At 39.6% G+C, this 21,620-nt stretch overlaps 1 protein-coding gene across 3 annotated transcripts in view; it reads left to right on the top strand.

Moving 5' to 3' along the window:
- Positions 1-20,989, top strand: part of Med13l (mediator complex subunit 13L) — a 284,233-nt gene extending 263,244 nt beyond the window's left edge. For all 3 annotated transcript variants that reach the window (XM_047560071.1, XM_047560072.1, XM_047560073.1), the window contains exons 21-31: positions 368-794; positions 1,440-1,659; positions 3,088-3,276; positions 7,414-7,643; positions 7,838-7,980; positions 11,114-11,272; positions 12,100-12,276; positions 13,485-13,642; positions 16,073-16,234; positions 18,662-18,774; positions 19,614-20,989. In XM_047560071.1, coding sequence (XP_047416027.1) covers positions 368-794; positions 1,440-1,659; positions 3,088-3,276; positions 7,414-7,643; positions 7,838-7,980; positions 11,114-11,272; positions 12,100-12,276; positions 13,485-13,642; positions 16,073-16,234; positions 18,662-18,774; positions 19,614-19,746 — 2,111 coding nt within the window. In that variant the 3' untranslated portion in view covers positions 19,747-20,989. The remainder of the gene's footprint in view (positions 1-367; positions 795-1,439; positions 1,660-3,087; positions 3,277-7,413; positions 7,644-7,837; positions 7,981-11,113; positions 11,273-12,099; positions 12,277-13,484; positions 13,643-16,072; positions 16,235-18,661; positions 18,775-19,613) is intronic.
- The last annotated feature ends 631 nt before the right edge of the window (positions 20,990-21,620 follow it).

The raw sequence follows: 21,620 nt of genomic DNA on the forward strand, positions 1-21,620 counted from the left end.
AAAGTTCATAAAGCCATATGTACATAAGAGCATAGTACACTGTGATGGCTGTGGAATATATGGCTTCTTGTTTTTTATTGAAGGCATGTGAAGTCTGTCTGAAAGCAGAATATTATGAGTGATTAATTTATATTTCTTTTCAAATAAGCTTTTTCTGTAGAATTTATAAGCTGCTTCATGTGCATTTCTATGTTTGCAAAATACATAAGCATATCTTCAACTGTAGAGACCGTATTTAGGGTGTCAGAATCAGAGTATTGCATCGTGAAAGCATTCTTTTAATAAAAAAGTGAACATTCTAAACATCTGATTAAGTTTGACCCTGCTGGACATCACTGAAGTCAACTCTTTGCATGTTCTCTTTCAGCACCTTATTTAGCCACTCTGCAGCTGGACAGCAGCCTGTTGATCCCACCTAAATACCAGACCCCACCAGCAGCAACACAGGGACAAGCTCCGTCTGGGAATGCTGGGCCTTTAGCTTCAAATTCAGGATCAGCGACTCCTGCAGCTGGCAGTGCATTCAATCCCACTTCCAATGGTAGTTCTGCAAATCCTACGACAAGTAGTTCCACATCTGGCTCCTCCGTGCCACCGGTCTCGTCATCTGCTCCTGCTCCGGGTATTAACCAGATGAGCACTACCTCTTCCTCAGGACTCAGCGGTAGTGTTGGAGGGCAGAACCCCAGTGTTGGGGGCAGTGCCACCGATAGAACACAAGGGAACATGGGCTGTGGTGGAGACCCTGAGCTTGGGCAGAACTCTGCCCAGCCTGCACAGGATGGACAAGAAAGGTGGGTAACTCACTGATTCAGAGACAGGGCCTCGGCTTGGACCCCTTCTTTTTCCCCACCTCAATGAGTCTCCAAATCCAGTAGAATGTTCTGTTTTTCTTTTTTCCATAAAAAGTGACAACTTTCAATCTATAGCTACATTAAGGAATTTGACACTTAATTTATTATAGCTGACAAACTTATTAAACTTACTAATTCACTATTAACTTGTTATAAAACCTCTTTCTAGAGTATTACCACAGAAAAGAAAAGGGTGTTGAAAAAGAGACCTCCCATTTTAGAAGAACATACAGGTTTAGTATGCTTCTTCCAAAATACTTAGGATTGGAAATGTTTCAGCTTTGGAGAGATTTTTGAATTTGGAAATAGTTGCATAGACTTTGTTGGTTGAATATCCCTAATCTGAAAATCTGAAATCCAGAGCACTCCAAGATCCAGAACTTTTTGAGCATCATGTTACAGTTTTGGATTAGTGATGCTTGATCAATATTGCCATTTCCATCTGTCCTCAGTGCTGACTGTCTTGATTTGCCTTCTTGTATATGATGCATTCATAGTCTCACATTTAACCTGCCGTCACCGTCCACAGAGTCTGTGCTCTGGAATTACTGGTTTTGTGTACCTGACAAGTGACTCTCTCTCCAGTGTTACAGAAAGGGAGAGAATAGGAATTCCCACGGAGCCTGACTCTGCAGACAGCCAAGCCTACCCTCCAGCTGTTGTCATTTACATGGTGGACCCCTTCACCTACACTTCGGAGGAAGACTCCACATCTGGAAACTTCTGGCTCTTGAGCTTGATGCGCTGCTACACAGAAATGCTGGATAATTTACCCGAGCATATGAGAAATTCTTTCATTCTCCAGGTTATTGTCTGCAAGTTTATCTTTACATTTGTTGTTTTTATGAAAGTAAATTCACAATTTTAAAAAAATTGATAGTACATGAAAGTATGAAAGGAAAAATAGTCGTAATTTTATGTTTTAAGCACAACCATCATTATTATTTTTATGTCTTTCTACCTTTTTTTCTACATCTCTACAAGGTTGAGATCCTGCTTTTAATACTATTTTTAACCTTTTTCTAGACGTTATTCAGGAATATGTTTTCATGTTCCCTAAAATTTATACCAGTAACCTTTTCTTTTTGCAGTGCTGGGTATGGAAGCCAGGGCCTTGAGCACGCTAGGCAAGTGCTTTACCACGGAGCCCACCCCAGCCTCTGCTGTTTTTAACTACATATTTTCCATGTGTAACTCTTCCTATGTAGTTAGACCTTTGTCTCTGCTTTTTTATTTATAAACAAAGCCATAGTAAACATGTTGGTGTCTAATCTTTTTTTTTTTCCTTTAAGTTAGATTCTTAGCTCTGGATGATGACAAATATTGCCAAATTCCTTTCTCAAAAACTTAACCTTCCTTTGAGCAGTGAACGATCATGTTTATTTTCACTACATCTTTGCTAGTTTCATAGTGAAATAATTTCGTAAAAAATATTTTATATGGATGAAAAAAGAGGCCTTGGGTGTCTTGAGTATGTTTTTGATTTTTTTTGTTGTTGGTGGTGGTACTGAGGTTTGAACCCAGTGGTGGTCTACCACTGAGCCACATCTCCACCCTTTTTATTTTTTATTTTTAAACGGTCTTGCTGATTTACTTAGGGCCTCACTAAATTGCTGAGGCTGGCCTCAAAGTTGGGATCCTTCTGCCTCAGCCTACCAAGGTGCTGGGATTATAGGTGCATACTACCATACCCAGTGTTGGTTTTGGTTTTGGTTTTAAATTTTTTCTTTTTTCTTTTGGGGTTTTATTTTATTGTCACTTTAATGAAAGTTATTCTTAAAAAAAATTAAAAAATTGAAATGTAGGTAATCAAAATAGAATGTTGATAATTGATTGTTTCAAAGTCTGTGTCCCACATGATTAGGCAATAACTCCAAAGATGCTGTGCATGATATCTGTGAGAAAAGTATTAAAATGCAAGTTTAAAAATTTTGGAACCATGGCAATAGCAAATCAAATACCAAAAGTAGGAATAGGGTAATTTCTAAGTGAAAGCAAATCATGAGCAACATAATATTGCTGCTTGTGTAACATTATGTGGTAAAAACTCCTGCCTCTTATGTAGGACATTATGCCACTGGAAGGAGTTAGGACTTAATTGTATTATGGTTGACATTTATGTATTTTAAAGCCCAGGTCCCTCTCCAACATCAAGGAATAAATTCATGCCATTTCACTTTTCAGTTTCCTTGTAAGCATATTCGGTCTCGGGGTTGGTCTGTTTGTGTTTCAGATTGTGCCTTGCCAGTACATGCTGCAGACAGTGAAGGACGAGCAAGTTTTCTACATTCAATACTTGAAGTCCATGGCATTTTCAGTGTACTGCCAGTGCAGGCGACCCCTGCCTACACAGATCCACATTAAATCCCTCACAGGATTCGGGCCTGCAGCCAGCATTGAGATGACCCTCAAGAACCCTGAAGTGAGTATTGGCGGGACTTGCGGAAAGAATACTTTGATACTAAAAATGCAAACCAAGAGTAAGTATGTCTTACCCGACATACAGATTGGTTGGTGACTTGCTTGGTCTTCTACCTTTATATGAGAGTTGATAGGATTCTTTTTAATTGTTAAATAAATATTTCTGTGAACTTTAAAATTATTTTTGAGAAAAGAGACAAGCCCTTTTTTGTTTTATTTAGGATCTAAGGCAATAATATACTTACTACTTCTAGCTACTAATGTTCAGATTTCCTAAATTTATTTCGTTTCTTTTTGTTCTCACTAACCTGTCTTGTGTTGCAGATTCTCTGCTCTCTTTAGATCTGACTTAAGTCTGAGGCAGCAGTGATCTGTGTGTTTACCATGTGAGAGCACCTCATTTTCTGACGCATGCTGTCCCCTGATGCTACTTATCATTCCTCATCACGTGCTATTGGGTAGAAACGAATGCTTTTCCCTCCCTTTTTCTTGGGTCTACTTCCCATAGCTAATGTACCTTTAAGGGAAATTTAAAATGCTAAAGCCAAATATGTCTCCCCCCACCCTGGTACTGGAGATTGAATTCAGGTGTGCTCTACCACGGAGCTACATCCCCAGCCCTTTTTGTTATTTATTTCGAGGCAGGATTTTGCTAAGTTGCCCAGGCCTGCCTCAAACTTGGGAGTCTTCCTGCCTCAGCCTCCTGAGTAGCTAGTATTACAGGTATCCACCACCATACCTAGTTAAAACATGTCTTAATTTACCAAAGTTTTGTGCTCCCCTTGTTTTTTCTAATTACTTTATCTTGAAGATAGGTGTCTAAGGCAGTGTTTAGCTTTATCAGAGCCTTTAAAAATCAATTCGCACAACCTCATAGCATGAAAGATAACCCATTAATAAAAGCCAGCAAACACCTCTTCACTTTAATAGACCTTTTTAAAAACATCACTATGGCAGATCTTAATTGGTAATATAAATTGTTTCTTGAAAACTGCATGGAATGCTAAAAGCTTGGAAGTGAGAAATGATTCAGGTTGCTAATACTGTGTTGTAACTTGGTTCAAGTCAGCCTAGTCCCAAGAGAGAAAGCTGTTCAGCTGATGACCTACATTTACTCTCTTGTTAAATACAGTTGCTGTTTTTGGCATTTTCAGTTTAGTTTAGTCTTGAAGTTTGAATTTTTCATTCTTGTGAGCAATTCATCTATTAGCTTTTTCTAGAATTTAAAACTTTATCTTTGTTTCTTTGTCTCTTGAAATTATGAATTACCGCCTTTCTTTATAAATGTAGGGTCCTTCTGTTCTTTACCTGCTTGTGGCTGTTCTGCAATTCTGACACAATAATTTCTTGATGCTTTGGTGAGAAGTTATCATAATTCAAGTAATAACTAGAAGTGTTGTGTGTTTTGTAGTGGAGATTAAAGAAAGGCTGGCTACCTATTATTAATATATCCCAAGGCATTATATAACATTTTAAAAAATTATAATATACTGGCAGAACACCATCAGGTGAGATAAATTGAGGCATAGTTTAAAATAAGTGGCAAAAAGACTTCATGTAATATGTCTCCCCCATTCCTTACAACGGGGAAAGAGAAAAAAGTCTATTTTATTTTATTAAAAGCAGACGCATCACATTTTGTAAATACTTACTGAGGTGTACAGTGAACGGCCTGGAACATCGTGCTTCCCTTAGCTCCCTGCATTCGCCTGCTCTGTGCCAGCTGCTGCCTTCCAGGCCTAGAAGGCAGTGGTGGTGACTGGGAGAGCCGGGTCCCTGCTCGTGCGGTTCTGATTGCGGCGGCACGTGAAGCACTCGTGACGTGAGAGAATGTGTCCTAGTATTCATGTACAAGTGTTTGAGGAAACCTATTGCTAGTGTCACTTTTGTTTTCTTATGGAATATTTAGCATCTCAAAACCAATTTTGTACTAGTAGAAAGAATTTTGAATGTTCTCAACAAAGTAACAGTAAATGTTTGAGGTGACGGATATGCCAGTTACTACCGTGGCCTGATCATTGCATGTTGTATACGTGTTTTAGAATGCACATAATAAACAGATGCAGTAACTATCAATTAAAATATACAGTATCTTAAAACACAGTTTGAGAATCTTTTTTTTTTTTTTTTTTTTTTTTTTACCACAGGCTAGCTGTTGTGGCTAAAATATTTGACATTTAACCTTTTGTTTTATGTAAAACTTTTAAGCAACCTCACTTGGACCTTTTTTTTTGGTTTGTTTGTTTTAATAACAGCTTTATGGAGATATAATTCATTTTGTAAAATTCACCTTTTTAAATTGTATAGTTCAGTGATTTTAATATGATCACTAAGTTGCACAAGCCGTCACTTCTGATTTAGAACATGTTCATCAGTCCTGAAGGAACCCTACCTTCCATGGTCACCTCTCTTTTCCCCTCTCTTCAGCTCCTGGCAGACACCGAGTTGCCTCTTTTCTCGCTGAAGTTGTCTGTTCTGGACATTTCACTGTAAATGAAATCATGTAATACGTGTTTTTCTTAATGTCTGGCATATTTCATTTAGCATAATTTTTATGCTCTCCATGTCAGAGCATGTATCATTTCATGGTTATTAATATTCAGTGGAATGGATATTTCATATTGTATTTACTTCATTAGCTGATCGACATTCGGGTTGTTTCCACTTTTTGACTATTGTAAATAGTGCTACCACAAACTTGTGCAAAGATTTTGTGTGGACGTGTTTTCAGTTTTTTTGGATAAGGACGTTAGAGTGGAATTCTGGGTCATATAGAAAGTGAATGGATTAGTGGTAGATTGGCTTTACAACTTTGAGCAAATTATTGAGTATCTCTTGGGCTGAGTTTTGGACCCTAAAATAAAAACATTGGATTAGATTATTTCTAAAGTCTCTTTTATCTTTAAAATCATGTTATTCTGTTCTACTTTGCCTTATGCTGGTATGATAGTTCAGGGGTCAGTGACTATGGCTGTGGGTCAGATCTGGCCTACTCCCTATGCTTGTATGGCAAACCAGGTAAAAATTATTTTTTCATTTTTAAAAAGAGAAGAATATATGACAGAGACCCCTGAAATATAAAATAAAATATCTGGTTCTTTTATAAACATTTTCTTACCCCTGTTGCAATTTATTAAATATTGAGATATATATGGTAACTGTAAAAAAAAAAAAAAAAAAGTGACAACTACATTTTGTCTGTTTTTCTAAAATATTTTGTCTTGGGTAACAACTAAAGCTTTGATTTCTAAAATTCCCTTTTCATACATGTACCTATTATTAAAATATATGTACTGAAAAATACTGCTGCTTGGTGAATTTCCAGTGAAAAATGTCACATAACAAGCACAAGAAACACAAGCACAACCAGCAAAAGCAGTTCTTTAGTGTCCCTTTGTGTCACTGATGGCACTATTCTGACTTCTAACAACATAGCTTTGACTGTTTTTGACCTTCTTTAAATTGATTCATATGATTCATATTCTTTGTGTCTGGCTTTCTGCAGTCAGTGTTGAAATTTATCCATTTCTGTTGCTTGATGTTGTCGTTTTTTCATTATCTTTGCTTTTTAATATTCTGATTGTGTGACTCTAATGCAATGTATTATCTATTTTACTGTTGATGGGTATCTAGGTTATTTTCAACTTAGAGCTATTGTGATTAATACTATTACAAATATTATTACACCTGTTCTTCGGAGATAGACATATGCCTTTGTTGGGTCACAGAGGGGCAGTGTGTGAAAGTTCTACATTCTCACCAAACACAGTATTTTATTTGAAACATTCTGCCTTTTATTCTAAACATTCTGGCTGATGTTGGTAGGGTTATCTCATTGTGGTTTCAGTTTCTACTTTCCTAATGCCTAATGAAATTAGGCCAATTTACTTTCCAAAATAGTGATTTCTTTTACCAAAAAGATATTAGGTTGGTTGGGTTTCCTACCTCATATCATTTAAACAATCTTTTTGTTATCTGTGAACATTACTATTTACATATTTAGTACTGGAGCAGGAGTGGGGAGCAACCTGTGGCCATTGCCATTCGTCCCTGTTGGTTTTCCTAGGTGTTCTGGGTTTTGTGGTGAACATTACGTTGGATGACTTTGTGTTGAAACTGGTTTTGATCTTGATTTCAGCGGCCCAGCCCAATCCAGCTTTACTCCCCTCCCTTTATATTGGCCCCAATCAAAGACAAATCAAAGCAGACAGAGCTGGGAGAGAACTTTGGTGAGGCCAGCCAGAAATACAATGTGCTCTTTGTGGGCTATTGTCTGTCTCATGACCAGCGCTGGCTCTTGGCTTCCTGCACTGACCTCCATGGGGAGTTATTAGAGACCTGCGTTGTGAATATTGCTTTACCAAACAGGTGAGAGGCCTTGATGTCTGTGTTGTGTGTAAACGAGTGCTGTGTCCTTGTGCAGATGTTAATCGTTCTCGTTTTCCTGTCTAAATGCAATGGGAACAGCATGGATGTGTTCTTTAGAATGTTATTATGTGTGTTGTATTCAGTGGTAACATTGATCTGTACAGGGAACCCTTCTCCATGTCTTGCTTTGTTAGGTCACGGAAGAGTAAAGTGTCTGCACGGAAGATTGGACTGCAGAAGCTCTGGGAATGGTGCGTGGGCATCGTGCAGATGACATCTCTGCCCTGGAGAGTTGTGATTGGGCGACTGGGGCGTCTTGGCCATGGGGAGCTTAAGGGTGAGAAATTCCTGAAGCCGTGTGTGTACAAAATAGGAAGGGGCTGTGCAGATGCTAGTGACTAGGCAAGAGGGAAGCATTTTAAAGTTAGTAAGACTGAAACATTATATTTTCTGATTGGTTCACATTATATTTTCTGATTGTTCCATGTTTTGAAACTTTTCTTTAGCAGAAAAATTATTTCTCCAAATAAAATCTTAAATATAAAACAGAAAAGGTGACTTATTAATATAAAAGTGATGCTTAGTAAATTTAAATTTCTCACATTGATTAATAGAGGAAGTGAGATGAACAAGTCAGTTTTTAAAATTTTTTTTTCATTTCTACAGACTGCATCTTGATTCATTGTACACAAATGGGGTACAACTTTTCGCTTCTATGGTTGTGCATGATGTTGATTTATACCATTTGTGTAATCATACATGTACACAGAGTAATGATGTTTGTCTCAGTCCACCATCTTTCACACCCCCACCCCCTCCTCCCTCTCATTTCCTTCTACATAATCTAAAGTTCTTCCATTCTTCTTTCGCCCCAACAAGTCAGTTTTAAAGACCAAAGATCTTACATCAGAGATTACAGATGATTGTTGAAATCATATGTAAGAACTGCCTTCAGTTTATCTGTTTGGTGGTTGAAGATGATTTTTGTTATTTCTCTAGTTTGTTTTGGTGGCATAATAGCAAGAAAATCCTGCTTCAGGAAGATGTGGAGTAGCAAGTAGGAGCAGGTCTTTATTCACAGTGCCAACACCTGATATTTTTCAGTCTAGAAGGTAGAAAACAGATTTTTCTTTTTTAGTTGTAGCCCCCAAATATATCTTCCACTGCTTATATTCCTTATTATAAACATAACAGCCAAGAAGTACTAAAAGTAACTTTGCCTACTGCATACCCAGCCCGTAGCAGCTGCCTTGCCTGGCACAAGCCGAGCTCACACACTGTCCTCATTTGCGTAGCTACTTATATAGTTTTTACAGGAATAATATGAATAGGCCTGGGTAGATATTGTAAAACCTGATTAATTAATGGCACATTTATAAGAAGTTCCATATATGCATATTGATACAAATTTTTTTCTAAAGACTGCACCAAAGCTTACATCACAACTTAGCTTAGTGGTTTCCTGCACGCCAAGTACATTAGAGCCAGCTAAACCAAAGTTTCTTTGTTAAGGGTCATAGGCTAGATGGTCATTGTTGCAGCTACTCAAGTCTGGTGTTGTAACATCAAAGCAACCATAGACAGTACCCACACTAAGGGGGTGACTGTGTTAATAAAACTTTATTTACAAAAATAGGTAGTGGGTAGGATTTGGCCTACAGACCATAGTATGCTGACCCCTGCATTAAGCATATAAGATGTTTCTTTACTGATAATTGGTATCAGGTATTTGTGGAATCCCTGAAATAAAATAGCACTGATACACAGAGAACTTACATTGTAGGCAATACCTAAGCGTAATTCATTGCCTACAATGAACATTGCATTTGAAGTTACTTTTCAGGATTTGTGTAAGTTTATACAAATATTGCATAATATGTACTTAAGAGTTTTCTTAAGCATCTATTGCACGTAAAGTTCTTTTAGTAATATGTGATACTATAGACCAATATAAAATATATACTTTTTTCATTTTTTAAGGAATGTCATAATGAATTAGTATCAGTAGCCTGGAGGTTAATACATTCAGGGATTTGTCATTTCATTTCTGTCAGATTTCCTATCTTCTTCCCGACTCTGCTTTTTTAGTCAATCTTATTTCTTAAAGGCTTTGAGCTATTTTTAATCCTTGGGGAAGTTAGCATATAATAGAAAAGAAGAAGTGGGGATAAGAGTGTAGTCTAGTAGTCTCTCTAGTCACTTGGTGTTTTGGAATGTGATTAAGGCCATCTCCTTGCCTCGCGTGATTGTCAAAGGGGCACACTCTTCTTTCTTCTTAGAGGAGTGGAGTGTAAGTGACTCGAGGAGCCCGTCTTCTGTTACTCCCAGTAACAGGAACATGGATGAACCCCGTGTACAGATCTGTTTACCCACCTGCCTCTCCTTCCTTTGTGGCTCTGCGGTCAGTGCCACATCACATTTCTGTGGCCCTGTCAGATCAGAGCCTTTGGACTTCCTGGTCAACTTTATCAGTTTCTGTTCTTTATCTCCACAGGGCTTGTGATGAAATACTCACAGTGCCTTTACACAAAGCTCACATCTGTGTGATTTGGGGCAGTTTTAAAACATGCATTCTTCATTTCCTGGACACTTTATTTCACCCACTTCAGATTGAGGTTCCTTAGGAATATGAAAACGTTTTTCTATTCAACTGCTCTTGAGGGGAAGAAACAGCTTGTCTGGGGGGGAAAAGTTTGCAGTGAAGTGACATTTGATCAGTGGGCTGTGACGTGACTGCAGCTCGCTATGCAAAATTGTGCATAGCTCATGGGTGTTGTGGAGGTCAAAAGTGAGGACCAGGTGACTTTCATTTCCCAGAGTAACATACCTGCAGGAGTGTTGTGAGCGAACACGTGCTTTTGTTCAGAAGCAGTGCACAAATGTCACAAGTCGTGCTTTCAGCTTTCAGCCTCAGCTACCACTGTGCATCATTGGAGAGCCTCACTCTCACTGGTTGCTTTTGAGCTCTTTGGGTGTTTTAAGAAAGGTTCATTTTATTTCCGCTGCTGCTGCTCGCCTTTGGGGAAGTAATAACTAACCCACGATAGTAAACAGCTGAGGCTCCCCCAGCTCTGCCGTCATCCCAAAGGAACGTGCTGATGAGCAGGGGGAGAATCAATCCTTGGGAAGGAGGAGAAAGGCTAGAACAACACTAACCTCATCATTGGAAGGCATTTTAAGTGTCTAAATCTACCAGGGTCTATGTGGGACTCTCAAAGGTCATTGCAGACATGACTTCAGCCTCCAGTAAAGTAGACCTTTGTTTCTATGTTAATTAAGTGTAATAGAAGTCAAGTCACATTTTATTTGTAGGAAGGAGAGGAACTGAAAATGGAAGGGAATGTGGAAAGCCGTGCTTCTGTTAGGGTCCAATCATGGAAATTCACTTACCAAATAAAACTGCCAAAAAGCTCAGACTCACATCAGTGTGTATGTGTGAAGACTGTATTAACTGTGATATTTGACTTCAGATTGGAGTATCCTCCTTGGAGAATGTTCACTACAGACAATCAGCAAACAGCTCAAGGACGTGTGCCGGATGTGTGGGATCTCTGCCGCAGACTCTCCTTCTATCCTTAGTGCCTGCCTGGTTGCCATGGAGCCCCAGGGGTCCTTTGTAGTGATGCCAGGTAAATCTCCTCTGGTCAGTGTCATTAATTAGGTATTACATCAGTTCAGTCCTTTCAAATTTAAATTCACAAGCAAGTGTAGGATATCTCACTATTATTATATCTGTGTAAGAGAATATTGCACTTTAAGCTTAGTAATGGAAACCATTTAATCTCTTCCAAGGGGAGTGGTTTGTGATTTTATTATCTTTGTTGACTACAATTCGGGAGAGAGATGAAGTTCTAGATATGAGTGAGAGCTCTTAGAGCCATGATTAATGACTGTTGCCTGACCCCAGTTACCTCTATTGCCTGCACAACTTGGGCAGTGACATAACTTCATGGTGCTTCTGTTCTTGCCAATGAAATGGGGGTGATGGTGGCCACACTGAGGTAGCTATGATGATTGAGATGGTGTGGATGGGGTGTAATACAAAAGTTGGCCTCTGGGAAGCAAGCCTTCAGTAAGGGTCGCTTAAGACATTTGTTATTTGAATGGTACCATTTTTCTGGGATTGTCATCATTTAGGAGACAAATATATATAGGAGAAGGAAAATGGGATTTAGTATTAGAAATACTTCTTGTATAACTAATTTAAAAAATATTAGATAGACTCAATCCAGTTTTATCTTAAAATTTCCAGTGTTAAATGAGGTGGTCATCATACCTGTGTACTCTGTGTTAAATTCTTTGAAGATATTTTAACAATTGGACCCAACTCTCAATGTGCATCCTCCACGACATTCGCATAAAACTGGAACCACTCGCCTTCAGGCCCGCTGCAGACCTCATTCCAGGGGTTCACTGTTGCTCAAGGGGAACTGACGTAGTTCTTCTTTCTTTAAAGATGCTGTCACAATGGGCTCTGTTTTTGGCCGAAGTACTGCTCTGAACATGCAGTCTTCCCAGCTGAACACCCCTCAGGATGCTTCTTGTACACACATCTTGGTGTTCCCAACCTCGTCAACCATCCAGGTGGCCCCAGCAAACTACCCCAATGAAGATGGGTTCAGTCCTAACAATGGTGAGTGGAGGCCCCTGGGTAGCAGTCAGAGCCCCCTTTTACCAGCAGGGCACCAGACGAGAATACGGGCCCATCGTGCTGCCAGCCGTTCCGTGGTGCAGTGAAGAACACGTGGAATACTCAGAGGATGAAGGGCTGAGGAGCGTTCTGATTTTAAAACTTTAATTTGTCCCCACTATTAAGACCAAATAGAGACTTTCCTCACTTGGATGATCAACTTTCCTCTGTTTTTCATTAAAGGCAAAAATAATTGCCTGATAATGTCTTGCACATGGTGCCTTTCTTTCAATAAATATTTGTTGATCTGCTTTTATATGTTGAAGTACAAGCCAATAAGAAGGTAGCGCCTCCTTCCTCTCGTCCTTGGGAATCTAGTTTGTTTTAGTGACCCCTTGATTAGTCTTAATGGATTGCTTTTGGTTTGAATATCTATTATAGCATTTGTTAAAATCTATTTTTAAACTGTGAAATGCTCAGTATTAAGCATTAATTTGTATTATTTTTGAAGAGTTGCTTTTTTTAAAATAGGTAGCAACATTACTCATATTAAATGGGGAGGAAGGAAGCATACCAAATTATGTGTAACATGATCACAATAAAATGGTAAATACATGAGAAAAGGGAAGGATCAAAACCAAAATGTTCATGGTGATTGGGTTGTGGGTAATGTTTTTTCCCTTTTTATACTTTCCAAATTTTCTACTCAGAGTGCATCTTACTTTTACAATGTGGGAGAGAATTTCTTAATGAAAACATTGTGCTTTGATCTGCTTTTGGAGTAGGCCTCCTCCTGTTTCAGAGCGAGCTCACGCCTGTTAACATGCATGCATTCAGCCTTCAGTATTTTAGCTGCTAATTGGATGCATAGATGGGAATCTCCCTGTTCTTAGTGGTATCAACTTTAATTATTAAATCGCTTCTTTAACTGTTGTAAAAGATGGTAACATCTTTTCATGTGCCTTTGGAGGGTACACAGAGTGTGGGGTTTCACGTGTTCTTTTTTTCTCTATTCTGTTAATAACTTCATATCAGGAGATCATTGGAGGGAACAAAATGAAACAACCATTTGTAACATCAGGCATGCACTCATTACATCTTTGTAATCTGTTAACAACATGTGACTATTAATCATAGGTTCATAAAACCTATGTTAGTTAAGTTGGGGATATGGCATCTTTTTAATTTTTATATTTTTCCTTCTCCTCTAGATGATATGTTTGTTGACCTTCCATTCCCAGACGATATGGACAATGACATTGGCATATTAATGACTGGGAACCTCCATTCCTCTCCCAACTCCTCCCCAGTTCCCTCCCCAGGCTCTCCTTCTGGAATTGGTGTGGGCTCTCACTTCCAGCACAGTCGGGTAAGGACGATTGGAAGGAGGGTATTTAAACAAGCACAGCCCTCAGGAGAATGATCCTCATGACATATGATCATCCTTTTACTATGTGTACCTTTCTTCCTGATGGTCTAGGTCTCTTGGACCAGATAAGTAAGAGTGGAAAAACAACTGTCTAGTTCTATTTTGCATAGAAAGCAGGAATTTGAAAGAAATGTGTTGTTTATGATGCATAATTTTATCAAAAGAATAATCCTATTGTTTTTGTGGGTTTGTATGTTTTTGCTTTGTTCTTATGGTGATGGAGATGAAACCAGGCCAGGCAAGCACCCTACCACTGAGCTACAGCCCCAGCCCACAGCAGGGATTTTATACAGTTGTTTTCTTAGCAAAAATTAGTTGTTTGCCTGCTACACTTCCCTGTATTTTAAAAAAATATTTTTACTTTTCCCTCAAAAATAGTGACTTTTAAGAGGGCAGTTCAGCAGGCCTGTTTATTTAACACCCACAGTAAATGTTCACTGAGGAACACATTGTCGATGGTTGCTTATTCTGCAAGAAGCCTGACTGTCTTGCTCTTGTCTATAGTCAACCTGCAGGAGTGGCAGGGGCCATCAGGAGGCTGATTTTACAGAAATGTCCAGGTTAATGCCAGAGTCTCAAGGACAAAACCAACCTTACAACTAGTTTCATCTGTAAATGTACCATGCATCTTGGAGGCAGATTGACAGTTATGTTCAACAGTTAAAAGGTGCAGAGTTAAAAGGTCCTGCCATAGCTGGTGTTAACTATGTTTAACATCTAGATGATTCATGCCTCATCACTGTGCTGTGCTTATTATTTAAAATGCCACGAGATTAAGGGATTGAGTCACAGAAAAATAGCCATCTTAGTATCTTAGACTGAACAGGTATAAGCAGCCCAGCTCACGCTCATTTTTATAGACACAGAAATGGACTTAAAGGAATTAGGTTTCTGTCAGGTGGAACTTTCATTGCCAGCACTGAATCATTGAAGGGATGGTCCGAGTGAGGATTTAAAGCTTAGTTCAGTCGCAGAGCAGGTGAAACCAGGCAAGGGCACCGCAGACTAGACTGCTCTTGTGTTGCTTCCTGTGCCCTTACCCTCCTGGAAGGAAGCGATTTTTAAATGTCTTTATTTTCTTTGTAGTTATTTGCCAGTTAATGACAATTTATTTGTTTACTGAAGATTCTGTTATAAGAACCCTAAACACAAAATTTATACTGGATGATTTAAAATGAGGATTTCTGAAAATTGTAGAGGTAGGGGACCTGGCAGCTCAGAACATGGACCCTGAGTCTGGGGGAGACAACTCTGCACCACACCTCTCCAAGACCAGCCCTATGGCCTTGGACAAGCCTGCTCCACCTCTCTTAGTCTTAGTTACCTCATTGTTAGGTGGAAATAATAGCCTCTGCTTCCCATACCCATTGTCATTCAGTTTATCCATTAACAGAGAATTGATCCTTAAAGTGTAATATTTGTTTTGTGAGAAACAGAGGTGTGTTGTATTTTCTTCTTTTGTTGGAGCCTCAAGCCCTAAAGTCTTAATGAATGGCACAGTTAAACGGCATGCTGTCTGACTAGTCAGGTGGCCTTTTTCAGTTCTGAACAATGGCAGTCAACTGACCTCCATGAGGCTTTTAGCTTTCCCTTTTTCTACACCATTAAGTACTCTTTGATAACCAGTTAAGACATTAGGACACGAAAGAGTATGTTCAAGTTGGCAGTAAGTTTTTATTTTTTAACCCCCTCAGAATTGATACTGTTTGATGATTAAGGGTCTTTTCCTACCTCAGAAAAAATGTACTCCCCACTGTTGCTTGCATTAAAGGCACAGTTTCAGTTCTTAAAGGTAGCTAAAAGAATTAAAGATGAAGACATCAGTTGCAGAAAGGCATAGTAAGCCTCTTACAGAGTTTCTTTATAAGGCGATTGCAGATTAAAACAGCTTTCCCACCAGAGTTCTCTCGGGGTGGGCAGCCAGCATTCTCCCTACCACGCAGACTCTGGTTTGTTGCTACTGTCCTGTTGCAGGTTGGTGGAGGCACACAGTCAGGTGGTTTCTGGTGAAGGAGCACGTGGATGTGGTGAAGTCCTCAGCCCTTGGAGACCCTAGTTTTTCCCACTTTAGTTTGTTGTATAATAATGCCATGGAGCAGATTTTGCATTCTGTAGGGAAAAAGTCAGGGCGAATAAATCTGGACTTCTTTGACTGGTGACATTTGTTTGCTGGGACCTTCTGCTGAACTGTAGTTCTTGTCAGTTGAATGCTGTGCCACAGAGACAGTGCTTTCCCTGTTTACCTGTCTCCATCACCAGGGGATTTTGTGTGAGATACTGCCAGACAGGAGTTCGTCAACAAAATGTGTGGAGCCAGTGGACGAAATTCATGGCAAGTGCTGACTGTGCTTTCGGAACCTTGTTTTTCAGAGCCAGGGTGAGCGTCTTCTCTCTCGAGAGGCACCTGAGGAGCTCAAGCAGCAGCCCTTGGCCCTTGGGTATTTTGTGTCAACTGCCAAAGCTGAGAATCTCCCCCAGTGGTTTTGGTCATCATGTCCCCAGGCTCAGAACCAGTGCCCTCTCTTCCTAAAGGTGGGTTTGGCGTCATACTGAAGTTTGTGAGGAATGAGGGATCCATGCTTAGATGTTTTGATTAGAGATTTCTGTCTTAGTCTTTTTCTCTTCTTTTTTGTCTGAGTCTTTTTCTCTTCTGTTTATTTGATGTCACTTTTACTCTGAGGATATTTTCATCATAATCACAAAGAAATGAATTCAGTTTAACCCAAGTAGGATGCTTTGTGGGACCTGAAGGATAAAGGTAGGAAGGACATGTAGTTCAGCTTGACGGTCTTTCTCCAGGTCGGTATTGCATTGCTCTGAGTGAAGGTGTTAGTAACTAGTTGTCTCTTCCTCCTGCCATGAACTGTCAACATTCTTCATTAGAGAAGGGCCAGAGTTTGCTTTTAAAAAGCAAAACAAAAAACCCTCACGTTTTGGGTCAAAAACAAAAGATCTCCCACTTGCAGACTGTATGAAAGAACAAATGAAACCAACTTCTTGCCCACAAGTTGGCAAGAAAACCCAGATATTGACAGTGCGCTCTTTCTGGGACCTTGGGGAGAAGGCCTTGGTGTGACTACTCCCTTCACATGTCCCTGGTGGTGCAATAGTTGCACCTCTACAAATCCTTCCCGAAGATATTTCAGCAGAAATTAAAACGTGTGTAAAAGACTAGAAAAAACCCTGACTTTTCATCAGTAAGGGACTGACTGAACCAACTGTCATGCACCCATACAGTGGAGGATTAGTTATCCATAACAAAATGGGGACTGTTTCTGTATGATCACCCCTGGATGTAGATTACCACAGTATACTCGCACACATCTGCTTACAGTCTCACAAAGAAACAATGGGAGGTTAAATTAAAAACGTATGCCGCAGTTTTCTTTTCCCGATGACTTTAACAATACAATCAGGAAGTAACATAAAAAAAAAAATCTTATGTAGTTTTTATTTTGAATTAGAATTAGTAGTGTGAACCTAGATTTATTTATTTTGTTTACTTTTCTCTCTAAAGAAGTATGCGCATGTTTAGTTCTGTCTACTGAAAAGGCTTATGAGCAGTGACAGCTTGGCAGCAGTGAGCACTTCTGCTACCAGGATTGTGGTTCCAATGATCATCTGTAGTTGAGAAGAACAAGGGTTCCCTGAAGAAGTGATTGATTGCAGGTCTGAAATAAGAAGTACTCGGCATGTACCTGGTACATCACGTCATCTCTGCAAGTCTTTAAGGTCATCTCAAAGGCCCCAGTAACAAACTTGCAGTATAATCAGGGCAAGGATAGGAAGTTTAGATCATTAAAAAGAATAATGCTAGCCGTAGATTGAAATAAATCCTTGAGTTCATGAAAAACAACAACAAAAATATATGGTAGTCACCTTTTGTAGCTATTAGAGTGTCAACTTGTTAATTTGAAAATTGTAAATAAGAGAATCAAGTATTTATATACTACATTTAACTTATTTTTTTTTTTTTATTTTTTTATTTTTTTTTTAGTTATTTAAGAAAGTAAACCATCCTAAATTCATTAGGTGACAGATTGATGCAAAACTTTATAATGGCTAGGGTGTGCTGGTACCTCCTGAACCCTGTGACATGTACTCCCAGGGGGACAACCAACATTAGGTGCCTTTTGATGTGATCTGATTATAAGGGCACAGCCCCAGCTATGAAGTACTCTTGCCTGCCAGTCCCAGAAATGACTGAGCCCTCTGGATCCAACTATTGTTTTATGCAAAACCTGGAAAGTAGAAAAATATGTTAAAAAGTACCACCAAGATAAAAACCAGCCACATCTAGACTGTGGGGCCTTTTATAGATTGAGGCCCATTACTTAATCATTTGCAATGTATAGACCAGATTGTTCATTATTAAAAAGAGAAAAAAAAACATTTTTGAGATTATCAGAGAAAATTGTGCATGGGTTGAGTATTAGTTAATGATCTTAAGGGATCCTTGTTGATTTTTCCTGTGTAGGATATTACAGTTTTTAAAAGTTCTTATCAGTTAGAAATGCCTACTCAGTTATTCTCAGGCAAAATGATATAACATATTTGGATTTTGTTTTAAGATGAAGGGAAACTTTATTTTATTTTAAAATAAACACAAGGGGAAATTTTCAAACTCAGAAAGTGACAAATAGTGGCAATTGTTATGGCTTGGTGATGTGGGCACTTGGGACCTTGTTACACTATTTTCGTGGATACTTGACTGTTTCCATTAAAGAAACAGTGTGGTGGACGAAACAAGAAAAACAGCCCCAGCGTTTGCTTTGTTTTCACCTCTAGCGTATGGACTTGTGACCACGTTGGGGGCTACTGAGCAGCTTAGATTTCACAGACATACAGAAACCCTCACTTCTAAGGACTCAAGCACATCTGCTTAGGCAGCCGCGGGCCTCCCTCTTTTGCACTGTGATTGTCTGGGCCTGAAGGTGACGGTGTCTGTTCTTTCTCCAGGCTTCATTACATCACCACATCTCTGTAGCACAGACGGATGAACTTCTCCCTGCCAGGAATTCTCAACGGGTTCCACACCCTCTGGACTCCAAGACCACATCTGATGTTTTAAGGTAGATCCAGCCCAGGCAACATAGCTGTCCATTTTGAAATGACACTCTTGTTTCTCTAAGGTGTTTTAGTTTGTGATGTCTTAGAAAAGATGCCGCCCTTCCCATGTGTGTTGAGGCGTGCAGTGTAATGCACTTTGTCCACGTAGATAGTTGTGGGCAATTACACTTGCTGTGCTTCCTGTTCACAGGAGGCATTTCATAGTAACAAAGAAAGAGGTCAGTTTTCAGGGGGTGGGGATAGTTAGAAGATCGTGTCTGAAACAGAAAGTTCTCAGTGTTGAAAAAACTTTCTCATTCTCTGACTTAGATTGCATAAATAAAATTCACCGAAACATACGTTCCACAGTTAGAAACTGCATCTCAGAAGTGTGTATTCTCTTGCAGAGTCTTTAGCATATTTGTATAATTATAATTTTAGTGGCATTAATTTTAATAACATTAATTAAAATATTAATAACTTTATATCATTATATAATATATTCTATTTGACTCAGTAAATCCCAAGTTTTATTTCTGACTGTAATTGATATAAGATACTGCATGCTTTTTAGACTCCTGAGTCATTGAACTGTGTATTTTATACTTACAGCCCATCTCGCTTCAAGCTTAGCTCCTCTCATTGCTTAGTGGCCACTTTTGTGGACAGTCGCTATCTTAAGAAACAATGCAGGTCTGGCAGGAGAGGGGGCCGTTGAGTCAAGGACCATGTGAATGTGCCTGGGGCAAGTGGGAGAGCAGCTTGAAGCCTTTGTGCCCCAGAATCTGGGCCCTGTGAGAATTTGAGAGCCGCTCAGCCTTTGCCCCAGCCCCTGCCCTCACCTGTGTCTTCTCTTCGGCAGGTTTGTTTTGGAGCAGTACAACGCACTGTCCTGGCTCACGTGCAATCCAGCCACCCAGGACCGTACTTCCTGCCTTCCCGTCCACTTTGTGGTGCTCACTCAGTTGTACAATGCCATCATGAATATACTTTAATTGGAAAAGCACTTGTTCTCTCTGGCTCAGTTCCTTCTCCCGCAGCCTCAGTCCGAGGAACCTGCTGTACTCTGGAAATAGCCCACATCCTTTTCTTCAGAACAGTCTCCACAGTCCCACACTGTGGTGCCCTCGGCAGGCACATGTTCGTTCTGCAGTGTTCATGACCACAGCGACTCCTTGACACTTCTCTCATGGACCTGGGAACTCCCATAAGCAGTGACTTTCAGCCAGTGTGTGGTGTGTGCAGCCCCCAGCCACTGGTCCACAGGAAGTGGTGGTTGTCGGTGGCTTGTAAGAGGGAAACAGAAGAGACAGTGTCCTTTTGCACAAGAGTCTGTGTTTTCAGCCTCTGTTTAAAGACGAGGGCCGCAGAGCCCTTTGGATGAAATCCTCTTGTTTTCGGTGTATGGCCTGTGGGTTACCTGAACTCCATTATCTGGGACTTTTTAAAAATAAGAACCAGCTCAAGTACATGATTTCATACCGGGGTCTCCGTCTCCCTAGTGCTCCCATCCAGATTGGCATGAATACTTTGGTTGACTTCATACCCGTGTGTAGATTCGAAAGGTCTGGAGACTGCATCGTTTTATTTATTTTAAGTTGTTTTGTCATATGCTTTTTGTGACTTTCTTTTCACTTTATAATTCTTGAGGACCAGTTACAGTAGCTGAAACCCAACTCAGATCCACCATAGGATTCTTTGACTACATACCTCTGTCCTAGAAGCTGGAGAAAGAGTGAAAACAGATCGGGGAGATCATGCCTAAAAAGTACATGTCCATAGCCACCCGGCAGTAGATTCTGTTCAGAACACACTGGGTCTTAAAAGTCTGCCACGCTAAGTCTGTGGCTCGCCGTCGCGTGGAGGGTGACACTTTCACACGAAGGCAGTGGAGCTCCGCCCAGAGCCGAGGAGGCAAGTACCTTAACTAGTTTTATACAGTCACACGGAAATATATTTTCTAGTGAATTCTTATCGAAAGCCAGTTCTCTCCTCTCATTAGAGCAAAAGGGACTCATGTACATATCACAGTGGAAAGTGTGTGCTCATAAAATCAGTTATAAATATGGTGAATATTTTCTGGACCATAGGAATATTATTTCAAAGAAATATTACAACTTAACCATTAAATTAGTACTTGAAGTTGAGCCTTCATGGTGGGACTTTAAAAAAAAAAAATGCCTTTTTAAAGCATTAATGGCTAATTGAAGTATTTTATGACTCCTCCTTCCAGGCCCAGAGGGTTGTCTTTGAGACCCTGTTTCTAACCCTTGTGTTGCTGTGTGTTTCTGTCTGAGGGCGGTAGCGGGCATGGACCGGCCTCCCGGAGCCACTTTGACCAGGCCTTGAGCTCTTGTCATCTGTGGAGAGAATCATGCAGATTTTAAAAGTTCTTCCAAGAGACTTCCATGTCCTGGTTATTAACAAAAAAAGGAAAAATGTAATAATTGATATGATTTTGTAAAAGTATTTTTCTTGAAATAATCTAACGTTTAAAACATTATATTAAAAAAATTGTGTGGTGGGAATGTGAAAGCAGAGAAATAACTTGTAAATGGATAATTTTGTTCTCTGTGCCACCAATTGAAGGGGGGAGGGGTCGACTTTCGCAATGTATAGGTTAAAAGAATCTGATATATCAAACCATTTGTATCTAATGTGTACAGTGTAAAATTGACTTTAAAAATATTGCAGTGCTATTTTTTCTTAATCAGAAAGGAAAATTCTCAAGGCCTTTTGAAGAGCATAAGATGATGAAGATTGTAAACTTGTATAAAATTATCTTGGTGAGAAGACACATTGTAAAGTAGATATTTGTAATCTTTTACCACTTTGGGGTTGCTTTTTTTCCCAGAATTCATCAGAACTT

Source organism: Sciurus carolinensis, chromosome 8 (assembly GCF_902686445.1).
Source record: "Sciurus carolinensis chromosome 8, mSciCar1.2, whole genome shotgun sequence".
NCBI lineage: Eukaryota > Metazoa > Chordata > Mammalia > Rodentia > Sciuridae > Sciurus > Sciurus carolinensis.